Source organism: Mustela lutreola, chromosome 1 (assembly GCF_030435805.1).
Source record: "Mustela lutreola isolate mMusLut2 chromosome 1, mMusLut2.pri, whole genome shotgun sequence".
NCBI classification, from domain to species: domain Eukaryota; kingdom Metazoa; phylum Chordata; class Mammalia; order Carnivora; family Mustelidae; genus Mustela; species Mustela lutreola.
The window spans coordinates 122,608,779-122,625,566 of NC_081290.1; the positions used below are offsets into that span (position 1 = coordinate 122,608,779).

The 16,788-nt window shown below is 34.3% G+C and overlaps 1 protein-coding gene across 5 annotated transcripts in view; it reads left to right on the forward strand.

Moving 5' to 3' along the window:
- Positions 1-16,788, forward strand: part of WDFY3 (WD repeat and FYVE domain containing 3) — a 278,171-nt gene that overhangs the window by 133,307 nt on the left and 128,076 nt on the right. For 4 of the 5 annotated variants that reach the window (XM_059173438.1, XM_059173447.1, XM_059173443.1 and 1 more), the window contains 5 exons: positions 5,065-5,532; positions 6,500-6,601; positions 8,933-9,126; positions 14,449-14,906; positions 16,347-16,430. In XM_059173438.1, the coding sequence (XP_059029421.1) occupies positions 5,065-5,532; positions 6,500-6,601; positions 8,933-9,126; positions 14,449-14,906; positions 16,347-16,430 (1,306 nt within the window). The remainder of the gene's footprint in view (positions 1-5,064; positions 5,533-6,499; positions 6,602-8,932; positions 9,127-14,448; positions 14,907-16,346; positions 16,431-16,788) is intronic. The other variant, XM_059173453.1, reaches the window with a different exon arrangement.

Below are 16,788 nucleotides of genomic sequence, written 5' to 3' on the forward strand. Positions count from 1 at the left end.
GTATGTACTATGGTGAGTGCTGTGAAATGTGTAAGCCTGATGATTCACAGACCTGTATCCCTGGGGCAAATAATACATTATATGTTAATAAAAATAATGTAAAAAGAATAGCACAACATACATAGGTCACAACATACTTCTTCTTTTAAACTTTATTTGGTTAATTAATCCAATTATGATACTGGCATAATAACTAATTACAATAGCATTATTTTGTAATGAGAGAATTAATGCAGCAAAATTGACCTTCCTCATACATCTTTCTCATGTTGTCTCATCTGTAACAGGGATAATAAATATATAACCTAACACCTTCAGAGGTTACTGGGAGAATCCAGTGACATGTTGTCTACGAAAGCGAGATTAACTAGAAAGGACAGTGCCCTAAGAGTCAGAATCTGGGTGACTCTTGAGTCATTGAACCTTTCTAAATATCACTGTCTTCTTCAGAAAAATTGATGCAGTATTCTGTAAAATGAATGTATCAAGCTAGATCATTTTGAATTTAGTTTGTAAGTCAAAAAATACCGATTTCCCATGGCTGCTTTGTTAAGGTTATTGTGCAGACTAAAGGAGATAGCTGTGTTTCATAAAGAGAATATGGGATTTTTTTTTTCGTCAGCATTATTGAGGCATCATTTGCATATATTCAAATATGTCCATTTTGAGTGTCGAATTTGATGAGTTTTCATAAATATATATGCTTGTGTAATCACCACTGTAATCATGATATGGAATATTCCCATCCTTCTAAAGATTTACTTATTTCCCTTGCTTTCAATCCCTGCTTCCCTCCCACTTGCCCTGGCAGCCATTGATCTGCTTTGGTTTCACCCTGTGGTTTCACCCTTTCTAGAATTTCATAAATTGGAATCATACAATATGTAGTTCTTTTGTATCTGGTTTCTTTCACTTTTGTAATTCGTCCATGTGATTGCATGTATTTAAAGTTTGTTCCTTTTTTGGAAAGTATTTCATTATGTGGATTTCTTGCACTTTGTTTACCTGTTCATCAATTGATGGCATTTATTTAACTGTCATGACTAATGTTTATATGAATATTTATATGAAACAAGTCTTTGTGGGGATGTTTCATTTCTTTGGGGTATATTCTAAGCGATAGAATTGCTAGGTCATATGTATCTTTAACTTTATGAGAAACTGTCAGACTGTTTTATAAAGTAGCTATCCCATTTGCCCTCGTGTCAGCAGCAGTGTGAGAAAGTTTGCTTTACATCCTCAGCAACACTTGTTTTAGACATTCTAGTGTGTATAGTAGTATCTAGTTGTGTTTTTAATTTGCATTTTTTAAAGGATTTCAAACATCTTTTAATGTGTTTAAGATTTTATTTATTTATTTATTTATTTATTTATTTGACACACAGAGATCACAAGTAGGGAGAGAGGCAGGCAGAGAGAGAATGAGAAGCAGGCTCCCCGCCGAGCGAGAGCCCAACATGGGGCTTGATCCCAGGACCCTGGGATCATGACCTGAGCCGAAGGCAGAGGCTTTAACCCACTGAGCCACCCTTATTTGCCATCTCTCAACTTCGGTTCAGATCTCTGTGCCCAGTGTTTGATAGGATTGTTCTTTTCATTGGGATTTTAAGAGTTCTTTAAATATTCTGGATAAGTCTTTTATAAGATACTTTTTTTTTAAAGTATGTTCTCCTGTTCTTAACTTGCCTTTTATTCTTAGTAGCATCTTTAGAAGAATGGAAACTTAATTTTGATGAAGTCCAACTTACCATTTTAAAAAATATTTTGCAGATATTAAATCATAATGAAAAAATCTTAGTTAACCAAATTAACTAAGATTTGTGTTTTCTTCTAGGAGTTTCATATTTTGATATTTCTATTAGGGTCCGTGGTACATTTTAAGTTAATTTTTGCACATGGTAGGAAAGAATTTTTTTTCCTTTCAGTATGGCTATCCAAGACCTTTTGTTGAAAAGACCACGTATAACCATACATCTGCGATTCATTTTCACGTCTGCTCCATTGATCAATATGTCCATCCTTAAGGCAATACCATAAGGTTTTGATTACTGTATCTTTTTTTTTTAACTGTATCTTTAAAGTAAGTCTTAAAATAGAGTCATGTAAGTTATCCAATTTTGTTCTTCCTTTTCAAAATTACTTTGGCCATTCTATATCCTTTGAACTCCACTTAAATTTAATAATCATGTCAACTTTTAAAAAAATGAAAATAAAAGCCTGAGACTGGGAGTTGATTGGGAGTGCAAATGGATATCAACCTGGGGGAGAATTAACATTTTAACAATATTGAATCTTCCAATCCATGTAAGATATATATTATATATTATATATATATATCTTTCCATTTATTTGGATCTTATTTTCTCTAAGCATAGTTTTATAGTTTACATAGTACAAGACTTTCAAATCTTCTGTTAAGTTTATCCTTAAATATTCTTTTTGATACTATTATGAACAGAATTGTTTTCTTAATTTCATTTCAGATTTCTTGTTGCTAGTTTCTAGAAATGCATTTGGTTTTTTTAAAAATACTGACCATTTTTATCTGTGAATTTATTAAGTTTGATTTTTGGTTTTAGTGGGTTTTTTTTCCTTTGCTGTTGTTACATTTCTTTTTAATCTAGTTTTGGATAAGAGCTGATGGATTCTTGTGAAGGAATAGAGATGAGGAAAGCCAAGTGTGACAGTGTTGTGTGTAGCACTGATAGAATGAAGCAGTGATAGTCTGCAGATTTTAACTCTTCGGTTTGGACTGTTTAGGGGTTGGGCTGGCTATATTCTGTTACGTTGACACTGTTTATCTTTTTGTCAGTTATTTCTTCAGGGTACTTTGGGGGAATATTTGCTTTGTTTCACTGGTTTCCCTTTTATCATCTGTGAAAAGCAAATTCCTGTTACTAAGGAATTTTTTACATATTCATTGATTATCTCATTTAAAAGAGGAAACATGAATGTACCTACCTTATATAAACTATACATATAGTTTACCAACCTTATTTTTAGTGCTGATTTTTAAATCAAATAGAATAGTATAGATACATAAAATTTAACGGAAAGGGTAAACTGAGTTATTAATGAAGGTGATAAACTTATCTGTGTATGTTAATGCTTGAGAATGACTAATATTCTTGTACTTTACAGTAAGAACTTTAATAAAAATTTGTATCATCATCAGCAGAAAGCTTTTTCTTTTTCTTTTTTTCTTAAGATTTATTTGCTTATTTTAGAAAGAGAACACGAGCGGAGGGAAAGGAGAGAGGGAGAAAATCTCAAGCAGACTCCTGAATGTGGAGCCCAAAGCAGGGCTCAATCCCAGGACCCTAAGATCATGACCTGAGCCAAAATCAAGAGTTGGACGCTTAACCAACTGAGCCATCCATGTTTACTTTTAATTGTTTGAATGTGTACACATTGTATTTGGTTCGCCTTTTTATGGTGGACAATTTGTTCTTGGGATTGCTTATTAAGATTCCTTATCTTTTGCCAGTACATCACTTCAAACCAAATAATGAAGATAAAACTTGAAAAATTCCAAATTTTCCCATATTACTCTAAGCTTAGCTCATTTTGACTCCTTTCTTTATAGTGAAAACTGATACATTGTCACTTAGTTGAAAGATGCAAAATATAGGTTATAGTTATCCTTTAACTTTATTTGTCATTGTTGGTCACTTGTAGTCAGACTTTAACAATTTGTATGTCCACCAGTCCATCTGAGCTTGGTTTTTGATTTATTACCTGCAGGTAATAAAGAGGAAAGATGTCCTCAAAGAGCAAGCATACTATTAATCTGGAGCTGGAAGTAAAAATATATCTTTGGTATTTGCTACACATAGAAGAAATTTTATGTTATAGATAAACAAAATTGAAATCATTTATACATCAAAGATTTTTTAAAAATCTTTTTATTTTTTTAAAGAATGTCCAAGCCAGGATTTCTGGGCAGTCTTTCTAACTCATTTTTTATTTTTCCTAGTTCTGTGTTTATCTTCTTTCTGATACCCGGCTTATGCTGTAAGGTACTATGCTAATTTCTTGGCACTAGATTAATGTTTTGGTCACTCTGACAAATGTCCTGTACTCCTAGTAGTTATGAACCTGGGGACAGTTCTTAGAACCAGTCACTTGTTTTCAGTTGCTTCAAATACTTTATATGTTAATTTCTTTATAATTATTTTTGCTAATTTGCCTCACAAGAGACAGGTGTACAGATATTTTTTCTCGGTTGGTATGTTTAAAAATCAGATGTTAAAAAATACAGCTGGTAGGTAGCTATAAGTGGCTTTAACAAACATATGTGAAGAAATTGCACTCTTAGCCTGAAAACAAAATGCATTTTCAAATTAAAATTTGTGAAAGTTCTAATGTAGTAGATAAAGAGACATTGGATCTTAGAGAATTTTCAGCCTCCTACTATTTTCCTGCTTGCATTCTTGCTGTTCCCTGGCCTTTTACTGCTTCAGGCTAAAAGTCTTTTCATGAGAGGTAACTGTTCTTACAGTCAAGGTACATCTTACAGATAAAATGAAAGAAAGAAAGAAAGAAAGAAAGAAAGAAAGAAAGAAAGAAAGAAAGAAAGAAAAAGAAAAGAAAAAGAAAAGAAAAGAAAAGAAAAGAAAAGAAAAGAAAAGAAAAGAAAAGAAAAGAAAAGAAAAGAAAAGAAAGAAAAGAAAAGAAAAGAAAAGAAAAGAAAAGAAAAGAAAAGAAAAGAAAAGAAAAGAAAAGAAAAGAAAAGAAAAGAAAAGAAATCCCTGCATATTTCCAAACTCAGAAGGCTGGACTTACATAATATGCTTTATTTTCTGTAAAACAGTCTAGTGTTTCAGTAGATACTATTCTTGAATTGGAGTATTCATAATGATGCATTATAAGTTTTAACAGTATTGTTTTTAATTAAATGACTGAAGTTGGATGGAGAAAAACAGGACTTTTTGTGAAAACAGAATGTGTTCTTAGTAAACAGTTGAGAAACCTTAACAATTCATGATCTGTTTAAATAGACTAGCTTGCCATGATTAAAATATCATGTAACACCTACTTCTGTTTTCTTGTTTTCCATTTCAGGTCACAGTGTGAGAAACATCCAAGCCTTTGCAGTGCTTCAGAATGCATTTTTAAAAGCAAAAACCAGCTTCCTTGCCCAGATCATCCTTGATGCCATCACAAATATTTACATGGCTGACAATGCCAATTACTTCATCCTCGAGTCACAGCACACACTGTCACAGTTTGCAGAAAAGATTTCTAAACTCCCGGAAGTACAAAGCAAATACTTTGAGATGCTGGAGTTTGTCGTTTTTAGCTTAAATTACATCCCTTGTAAAGAACTCATTAGTGTTAGCATCCTCTTAAAATCTAGCTCTTCTTACCACTGTAGCATTATTGCAATGAAGACACTTCTTAAGTTTACACGACATGACTACATATTTAAAGATGTGTTCAGGGAGGTGGGCCTTCTGGAGGTCATGGTAAACCTTTTGCACAAATATGCTGCCCTCTTGAAGGATCCAACTCAGGCACTAAATGAACAAGGTAAAGCATTTTTCAGAATTCTACTTTATTTGATAAAGGGGTTTGGGCAGGGTGTTTTGTTCATGTTTTTGCTTTTCATTTGGCTGTTGATTTGAATGACTTAAAAATGGGCGTTATCGTGATACCCTTGTGAATATTTCCCACAATTAACTTGTTCATTCAACCTCTGTTAGGGAATTGGGAAGGAGCAGGGCCCTAGAAATATGTCACTGTGGTGGAAAATAATTTAAGGTAAAAATTGAGGGGAACATTTATGGTCCACATGACTCATTTGTGCTACTTTCTGCTTCTGAGAGGGAATTTCAAAAGCTCCTAGAAACAATTGGGATGTTTAGGTGCTTCAGAATGTTTTTAATTATAGAGAGCAAAAAATAAATCTTTTTAGTGATGTTATATATGTACACATATATTATCACTTAGGTATCTTAAATTTGATATTTTTTATCCTTTCTAATCTGATAAAGGCATAGAGGTATCTGGCATTTAGTATTAAATATGTGAATGAATTAAAACAGTTTGAATAGATAGCACTATTCATAAATAGTGTCTTAAAATCTAACCTTAGCCTGGATTAGGAAAACTTTTGTAAGAAGAATACTATGTCATTTTCCCTTTTTTTTTTTTTTTTTTTTTTTTGAGGTTCTGTCTTAATTCTAGTTAGCATACAGTGTCATATTAGATTCAGTTGTACAGTGATCCATCAGTTCCATACGTCATCCAGTGCTGGCATTTTCCTTCTTCCTGTTTGTTAGACAACTGTAACTTTCTAGCCACCCCAAAATAAAATCTTTAAACACTGATTTTGACCTTACTTTTGGGAGTGTATCATTTTTACAGATTGTATTATATAATTTGTATTAATGGTAAAAGTGAATATGAAAGAAATAATTAAATTATTAAAACCAAATCAAGAGAAAAAAATAAGCTTACAACTTTTGTGATTTGAACCTTTGGTCCTTTTTCTTAGGGGACTCAAGAAACAATAGTTCAGTTGAAGACCAAAAACACCTGGCTTTGTTGGTTATGGAGACCTTAACAGTGCTGCTTCAAGGATCCCACACAAATGCAGGTGACTAAACAAGCTTCTAGCACATGCCTCGGGGGAGTGGGGAGTATTCTCTCTAGTTTTGTCTTCTCTAATGACTCTTGCTTATGAAAAATTCCTATCACTTATAAGAAAAACTGTTGATTCAGTGATAGTACCATCATATCCAGAAATACAATGCTTTTGACCTTTTTAAATTTATTGGCAAAATATGTAACATTGTCATTACTATTTCACAATATGTTCTTATATTTTATTGCCTTTTAAAAAAAATACAATACCTTGTTTTTAAAGTAGTCTTTTCTAAAGTAGTCGTTAAAGTATCATTTTTTTAATTTACATAACACAAATGACTTTGTTTAAATGTTTTCCAAAATATCTGCTTCTTACAGTGATTTTCTTAATTTTTAGTAATTCATGTTAGAGTATTATAATGTTACAACTTTAAAGAAGTATTGAAAAATGATTCTGTAGTAAAATTTGCCTCTCCCAGGTAAACTGGATTCCTTAAATCTTTATCTTTGGTCTCAACTTTTCTTCAGTCTTTTTCTGTCATGAACAGTCCATTTGTATTTGTAAAATATCACTCTTGCTCTTAAAAAAGAGCACTTAAACCTCTCAGGCAACAATGTCAGCACAGTTTAAGAAGAATAAGTATTGGGGAGATGAATTGAGATGAGTAGGCTGGGCTCAGGTCATACAGAGCCTTTCAGGCCATGCCAAGGAACATGAATTGTATTTTAAGTGTTACGGGACGCCACAGATGGATGAAGGAATGAATGAACAAGAAAATGAACTAATGAACAAACCCATTGCCCATTTGCCAGAATGCAAAGGAACTCAGTATTCACATATTTAAAATATATTTTGTGTCCCACCATGCTGGGTGTTCAAGACACAAAGATACAAAGAGACAAAGATAAGTTAGTGGAAATGAGATTATGCATTATACCATAGATGAAATGTTAATATCATACACATTAAACTTCACCACACTTATTATTTAAATACTTTACTAAATTCATTCAACTCTGTCTTGGAATTAGTCAAAACTGTACTTAAGTAATGATATATAATTACATGTTTACATCCTTTTCTATCAGGTCATAATTTCTTTAGGACAAGAATTATCTTTGTGTCTTAACTTAGATAAAAGGATAAGGATGTACTATCAAAGATTTATTTGGCAGATTATTTTTTGATGACATGACCTAGTGCTACACAGGAGGGACTGAACAGTTCTGTTGGAGGAGAGTAGAGATCTTACCCCATGTAACTAAAAGTCACTTAACCCATCTCCCAGAGTGCCAGACATTTTCAACAAGCTCTTAATGACTATCTTTCCTTGTTAAGAAAGGTATTACTTAGCTATGTGATCTGGGGCACTTAGTGCTTTGCTCATAGTAAGTGTTCAGAAAATATTAGCTATGGTGATTATGTAATGGGCACTCACTGGTCACCTGGAAGTAAATACACATGGCTCTCATGTGCTAAATCTTAGCATGTGACTTACATTCACTTCAGGGCCATGTAATTCTTACAAAGTTTGCAAATAGAAAGTCATTAAATAGGATAGTGGCCACTACAGCAAAATACACAAACATCTTTTCACTTAGGAGTCATTTACTGAAATACAGACTAGAAGGAAATCCCAAGTTTAATGGGGGACCGAACATACAGATAAATAATACTAAACTGCTTGATATAAATTACTAGAATAGTGGCATATACAAGTTGCTTTAAGCTGTTAGAGTACCTTTAAACTGAGCTATGTAGGTGTCACTCCTGCTCTGTCATTTGCTAGCTGTGTGACCTTGACCATGTTATCCAAATTCTGTATATCTCATTTCCTCATCTGTATCGTAGGGGATGAAGATTAAATAAACCAATCTACAAAAGTCTTTGGTACAATGACTGATGCCTTTTGTTACAGAATTTGTGGGGGGGTTTTGGTTCATGTGCTCTACTCCACCAAAAAGTTTGGTTCCTTGTAATTTTTCTCCTTAAAGAATCACTTATTCCATTCCTTTCTTGCAAATACTTGGGGTGCCTTGTTCAGTTTAATTTTTACATAATTTGATTTCCAGTATTGTTCAGCTTAAAGCCTTTACATAAAAATATTGAGTCCCTTCTGTATCTACTTGTGAAATATCTGAATCTTCTCAATTTGGAGAATTTACTTCTTTGCTGACCTCCCATAGTGTAGTTGTGTGTGGTCATTTAAAAGGTGAAATGGCTGGGTGGGTTTTATTTGCAGTCTTTTGCGTTACTCTTCCTACAAAAAGATCAAATTTTAATCCATCTCACGTGTCTTAGAAGGTTTTAAGTTAGCCCATGTTGTTCTTTCTCTGTCAGGAATTTTCCGAGAATTTGGAGGAGCAAGATGTGCGCATAATATAGTGAAGTACCCACAGTGCCGGCAGCACGCCCTGATGATCATCCAGCAGCTGGTGCTCTCTCCAAATGGGGAGGATGACATGGGCACTCTCCTGGGCTTAATGCATTCAGCCCCACCAACAGAATTGCAGTTGAAGACTGATATTTTAAGGGTAATTTAATAAGTGTCTTGTTATTGCTCTCTTACCGTTAAAATTTGTGGTTATTTCTCAGTAACTTACCATGATCATAAACTATTCTTGCAGTTTTTCTTCAAGTCTAAAATGATATAAAAATCTGAATAGTAAGAGAAAAGCTCATGTCTTTTCTGGGCTCTGAGGCCCTCAGGTCACCATCTCCTTCCCCTCTGATACGCTCTCATTGCATCCTCACCCCAGTCTTGGCACTGACATCACAACAAGTAGAGCTGCCTTCTAGAATCATAGCTTTCTTTTATTAACTTTTGCTTTGTGCAGTGACTTTCTCAACAATGAATAATTTTTATTCTTTACACTATTGTTTTATTTCATCCTGTTTTGATTGAGTATAAAAACAATTTTGAATACTCATTTTAAAATGCAGTCTTCCCACAACTTATCTCACAGACAAGAAAAATCTATAAGCGTATCAATATTGGAGAATATTTGTAAATTTGAAGGGATTGTTCAGAAAAAAAAAAAAACAAGTACCTTCCAAAGATGTTAAGATGGCCACATTTTTTTAGCATACAGTTTCCTTCTTTCTTGGTACCTTTAATGGATTTGTAAAACATCAATAAATAAAGCCAATAGAGGGTAATGAGCTGACCCCTAATACTAAGGCAATGTTCTGCAAATGTTAATAAGTGACTCTGAGACTGCAGGAAGGTAGGAGGGAGGGTCCCCTGTGTTGTACTTACTAATTTCCATGGTGTAAATACTGCCACTGTGACCTGTTTCAGGCCGCCAAAGCGTTACTGAATGTGGATTGGGAAGAGATGAACATAGCGCCCCCTTATGTAGTATCTTAAGAGTATAGGGAATAGTAAAATTCAGAAAATAACTAGGAAGTGATAAGCTTTGAGCATTTACTACGTTTGTTTTTAAAATAACTTATTTAGTTGCAAATTTATAGAACAATTTTTAATCACGCCTGTGTTTTAATAAGGCACATAAAATTTCAAAAATACAACAGTTGGCTCTCAAGAGCCAGTATGAGCTGGCTCCAGTACTGCATTGCTTTGAGAGCATGAAGGAGGGTGGGGAGGCAGTGAGGAGGATTGGAGACCTCAATTTAAGTTTCCATTCTTGCTGCTTCCAGAACTGCTTCTTGAGGTGTCTGTTCAGCTGACAAAACCACAGACCTGTGTAATTTAATTTATAATTATTTTTGCCGAAACCCAAAATTCCATATACGATATTTTATAATTCCCCAGATGCACAAATTTGAATTGTATGCATTATGTTTATGCAAAGTATGCAGCTAATGTATAGCTGTTGGGGATGCCTGGGTGGCTCATTGGGTTAAGTGTCTGTCTTCAGCTCAGGTCATGATCCCAGGGTCCTGGGATCTAGTTGCGCGCTGGACTTCTTGCTCAGCGGAGAGCCTGCTTCTCCCTCTGCCAGCCGCTCCCCCTGCTTGTGTTCTCTCTTTCACAAATCAAAATATTAAAGATATATATATATATATATATATATATATATATGTGTACATACATATATATATGTATCTGATGATTTTGTCTAATTAAGCACCTACCATCAATATCGCATTGTAACTTTGGTATCTGATCATTAATTATTGATTGAAGCAACATATTCAGTTATTTCACAGTATTGAAAGTTTTCAGATACTGAGCGGATGATATGATGATGTCAGAGTGCCAGGACAGTTCCAGTTGGAAGGTAGTAGGAGGGGAACTTACCCAGATCTATGCAATTCAGATGATTAGACTCAGATTTGATAAGCACTGTTTTTCTAACCCTTATACTAACTCCAACCTGCAATATGGTTTTCTGCATATTACTTTGACTCTGAACTCACCCATCCTCCTATATAAAATAATACTTGTCCTGTTTTTCCCAGTGTGTTTTTGTTTTTTAAGATTTTATTTCTTTGTTTGAGAGGGAGAGAACTTAAGAGAGGGAGCATGAAAGGGGAGAAGTCAGAGAGAGAAGCAAATTCCCCACTGAGCAGGGAGCCGGATGCCTGACTTGATCCCGGGACTCCAAGATCATGACCTGAGCAGAAGGCAGTTGCTTCACCAACTAAGCCACCCACGCGCCCCTCCCCTGTGTGTTTTTAAAGATGAGGATGGTCATGGGCTTATGTCGGGCATTTTGCTAATAGCTTTACTTGTACTTCCCGTGGAGAAAGTTATCATTATTGCTTCAATTTTACACAACCGAAAACTCAAGACACAGGGAGGTTAGGTAGCTGACCATGGTAAAACATTTTGTAACATTGAGGTCAGAATTTCAACCCAAGCATTCTGACTCAAGTCTTTGCATTTAATTTCCAGGCTAGATGATAAAATGTTTAAAAAGGAAAAAAAAAAGTTGATATTGCAAGTACAGTTAATTAAATTTGACAAGATAGAGAAACTGTACTGTCAAATCCTGGTAAAATAGAAATTTATTGGCAGAATAATGGAAGGAATGCATTGTATTTTAGATTTTTGTATATATCTACAGATTACATACTTCCTTTTAAAATAATTAAGGCATTGGTACATATCTTAATTTCTAAAGCAGTGTATTTCAAAAAGACAGTTATATATATTAATATTTAGCCTTTCCCTTCAAATATCATTAGAAATGTGAGATATCTTAATAAAATGGTCTTTAAATGTAATGATTGGGAACATTATAAATGATGTCTTAAGTAATATTAGAATACCCATGGTGTTCCAGTGTCTGAAACAGAGAAAAGGAGCCCTTGTGTCAACAAACAGATTTCAGATTGTCGCTTGGGCCAGTAGTGTCATAGTGAAATGCATGAGTGGGGGCATCATTGTGTTTGGGTTTATATCCTCCCCTTGCCATTGTGTAAGCCGTACAATCTTAGGCAAGTTAATTAACCACATTGAACCACATTTAAGCACCATGTATGAAGTGGGGACAATAATGGTGCATAACATGTAGGTTTAAGGAGAGGTTTAAATACGCTAGCACACAACTTGAAGAAGTGCCTTATACAGCTAATTTTGTAATGTGATTTTTAATTATAAACTAAGTTAAAAGCATGACAGTTCAGAAAGTAAGTAATAGTTCTACAAGATTGTTTTACTTGTTTCCTTCAGGTTTTATTTCATAGTACTTACAGCTATTCTGGGCAAGAGCATGCTTTCAGTCATCAGACTCTAACTCATTTTGCAAGAAGGAATGTCTAATAAGTACCTTGAAGTTGCTCCTCTTTCCAAAGCATCAGGATATGGTCACTTTATATGAATTGAAATACTTCAGATCTTCGCTGCCTTGACTTCGTATCTTTTCTAGAATAAATCAGTTTGTATACACACACAGTTATAAGTGTTCATGATTGGGTAAAATTATACTAGAATATGTATTTTGTTTATTTAATACAATTACTTTGTAAAAATCACCAAATTCATTGATGTCATTATCCATCAAAGGAAAAGCTTTTCCATCAGGATTTAGCCTTAGTCTACCGAAAGAATTATGGGATAATGTTTGCTAACACGATCTTCTGCCTTTAATATGACATCTTTTAATTGAAGTATAATTAATATACAGTGTTATATTAGTTTCAGATGTACAATATAATGATCCAACAATTACATACATTGCTCAGTGTTCATAAGTGTACTCTTAATCTGTTACCTGTTTCACCCATCCCCTCACCCAGCTCTCCTTGTCAACTACCAGTTTATTTATTTATATATTTTTGTCTTCTCTCTTTTTCTTTTTCTTTTTTAAAATTTTTTAAATTTTTTTATTAACATATAATATATTATTAGCCCCAGGGAACAGGTCTGTGAATTGCCAGGTTTACACACTTCACAGCACTCACCATAGCACATACCCTCCCCAGTGTCCATAACCCCACCACCCTTTCCCTACCCCCATACCCCCAGCAACCCTCTGTTTGTTTTGTGAGATTAAGAGTCTCTTATGGTTTGTCTACTACCAGTTTAAGAGTCCCTTTTTGTTTGTCTCTTTTTTCTTGTTTGTTTTCTTTCTTAAATTTCACATATAAATTACAGTATTTGTCTTTCTGTAACATTTCACTTGTCCTTGTACCCTCTAGATCCATCCATATTGTTGCAAATGGAAAAATCTAGCTCTTTGTTATGATTGATACTCCATTATATACATACACCACATCTTATTTATCCAGTCATCTATGAGTGGACACTTAAGTTGCTTCCATATCTTGACTCTTGTAAATAATGCTGCAGTAAATAAGGGTACATACAACTTTTTGAATTAGTGCTTCTGTTTTCTTTTCATAAGTACCCAGGAGTAGAATTATTGAATCATATGGTATTTCTATTTTTAATTTTTGGAGGAACCTCCATACAGTTTTCCACAGTGGCTACACCAATTTGCATTCCCACCAACAGTGCTTGAGAGTTTCCTTTTCTCCACATCCTTACCACAGTTGTTATTCTTTGTGTTTTTTATTTTAGCCATTCTGACAGATGTGAGATGAATATTTCATTATTGTATTGGTTTGTATTTCCCCAATGATGGTTGATGTTGAGCATCTTCTCATGTGTCTTTTGGCCATCTGTGTATCTTCTTTGGAAAAATGTCTATTTATGTCTTCTACCCATTTAAAAATTTTGTTTGTTTGGTGTTGAGTTTTATAAGTTCTCTATGTATTTTAGATATTAAGCCCTTATCAGATAAATCATATGCAAATGTAGCCTTCCCATTCAGTAGGTTGTCTTTTTGTTTTGTTTGTTGAGTTCCTTGGCTGTGCAAGAGCTTTTTTATTTTGGTATAGTCCCCATAGTTTAATTTTACTTAAACTATGGCCTCAGGAAATATATCTAGAAAAATGTTTCTACAGCTGATGTCAAAGAAATTACTGCCTGTGGGTTTTTTTTGTTTGTTTGCTTGTTTTTTAGGAGTTTATGGTTTCACAGTTAGGTCTTTAATCCATTTTGAGTTTATTTTTGTGTATGATGTAAGAAAGTGGTCCAGTTAAATTCTTTCCCATGTGGCTGTCTGTTTTTCCCAGCACCATTTGTTGCCAAGACTGTCCATATATTCTTGTCTCCTTTGTCACTGATTAATTGACTATATAAGCATGGGTTTATTTCTGGATTCTCTATTCAGTTCCATTGATCTATATGTCTATTTTTGTGTAATATGTCATTTTTTAATTAGTAAGATATTTGATATACTTCATAGGGCTGCTGAATGGGGAAGTAACAAAAACATTCCTATTAGATATTCATAGAAATAATATTCCCCCCTTGACATTCGTGTATTTTGTTTTAATTTTAATTATAAGGGAAATCCTTTGTTTTTTCTCATCCCCTTTAGGCCCTCCTGTCAGTCCTTCGAGAAAGCCATCGTTCAAGAACAGTTTTTAGGAAAGTTGGAGGATTTGTGTACATTACATCCTTGCTTGTTGCTATGGAAAGGTCTTTGAGCTCACCACCCAAGAATGGCTGGGAGAAAGTGAACCAGAATCAAGTGTTTGAACTTCTCCACACTGTGTTCTGCACATTGACTGCGGCAATGCGCTATGAGCCAGCCAACTCTCATTTCTTCAAAACAGAGATTCAGTATGAGAAGTTGGCAGATGCCGTTCGATTTCTTGGCTGCTTCTCAGACCTACGAAAAATAAGCCCCATGAATGTCTTCCCCTCAAACACACAGCCATTTCAAAGACTTCTGGAGGAAGATGTAATCTCGGTGGACACAGTGTCACCCACTTTACAGCACTGCAGTAAACTCTTTATTTATCTCTACAAAGTAGCCACAGATTCTTTTGACAGGTATGGCTTTGCTCTGAAATAAAGGGTGTGCTGTGTATGACTTCAGCATTAAGGCTTGAATTATAAGTTAACCTGAAAGGAAATGAAAATGAATCTTTTCTCTTATTTGCTTATCTGTCCCTTTATTTGTAAATCTTACTGTTGCTCTGATGTTAAGGTTTTCAACGTGAATATTTGTGTATTACTTGTAAATCTAGGGTCAGTTAGCTCTTGAGGCACTTAATGGAAGTGTGTATAAAGTTTACTTTAATGATGGTGTTTGCTATTATTCTCTTTTTCCTCTGTTCTCAACGTTAGGTACATCAAGACTTACTGATATTAGTTACCAGTAGGGGAACGTGGTTATGATTATATGTATTTCCAGACAGATGATATATTTTCAGCATTCCTAATCATTCGCAACATTTTGTAATCCTTAAAAAAGAATATTGCTCCATAAGAGACGTTGGTAGTTTGAGAGTCTCTCAGATTTATTTATTCATTACTTTATTAAGTCCTTAACGAACACCTGCTGCATGCCGTGTTAATTGTGCTAGTCCTGAGGGGTCAAGCACAAGATGACTTTAGACATGGCCGTCCCTTAGCTTAAATACAGACACAAACAATGACAATATATTGTGATAAAATCTATCAGGAGGGAACTCCAGGGTTCTAAGGGGATCATAGTAGTGCCACTTTACCGGAATCATTTGTTTTCAGTTCTTAAAGTGTTTTCTCATTTTAAAAATAATGTAAGATTGGTCATAGTGCTAATTTGTCCTGAGCATTATCACTTTTAACAGCTGCCATAGTTTTATCTCATAAAATAACTGGATTGTTTCTTTATTGTCTTGTAAGTTAAGCAAGTAACTCTGTTCAGATGGAGCTTCTAATGGGTTTTATATCCTTTACCATAAAGTAATCTACTTTGAAATATCTACTGAAATGTTCCTTGCTTCTTGACAGTATTTCTTAGACCTAACCGTTTAGATAAGAAAATACAGATAATTAAGAAAAATTGTTTTCCCATTTTTAACATCTTGAAAATAAAAATGCATATATGTTGTTAAAAGAGACATTGTCTGGTGTAGTATTCAAGGAACAAGATATTTGAAATCAAAATTGTTATATTTAGATTCAACCTCTTTTCCTTTTTCTACTTATCCTAGTTAGTATACCTCATTTTTAGTTTTTTGGTTTTTTTTTTGTCAAAAAAAGGGCTTACAGCACTCTGTTTAACAAATGTGTTAAGTGTTAACATTAATAGATAAGCATCTGCCTTAAGCATGCTTTCCTGTTTCCCTCAGTGCATGTGTTGTAGTCTTGTTTCTCGTTCCTGCGGAGTATGGAGGATGTTCCTTATTACACTTTTACTGGTAATTCTTGTGAAACTAACCAGCTGCCAACCTGGTGTTCTCTTCTAACCTCTCTCAACCGCCCTGTCTGTTTTGTCGTCTGTAGTCGTGCAGAACAGATCCCTCCTTGCCTGACAAGTGAGTCTTCTCTCCCCTCTCCCTGGGGTACACCAGCTTTGTCCAGGAAAAGGTACTGATCTTATAACAGAAGTCAATCATTACTTGTGTGGAGTTTATTTTTGTCTGTGCTTAATTATATGTTAATGTGGTGATTGTGCTTTGTATAAAACTTTTTTGGCTTTCTATTTGTTTTTTGTTTTTTTTAGGTTTTAGGTTTTAGAATCGTCAGCTTCTGAGTATATTTATGAGGATAAACTGCGTTAATGCTATATGAGGATATGAGGGACATTTAGAATATTGTCATCTGATTCTGTTATTTAGAGTAAAATATACATTTTACTTTTAGAGCAGGCATATCTTATTAAAGTTAATTTAGAAATGAGGACTTAGTGCCTCTTTAAGTAGAGTACTTTATTTATTTATTTTAC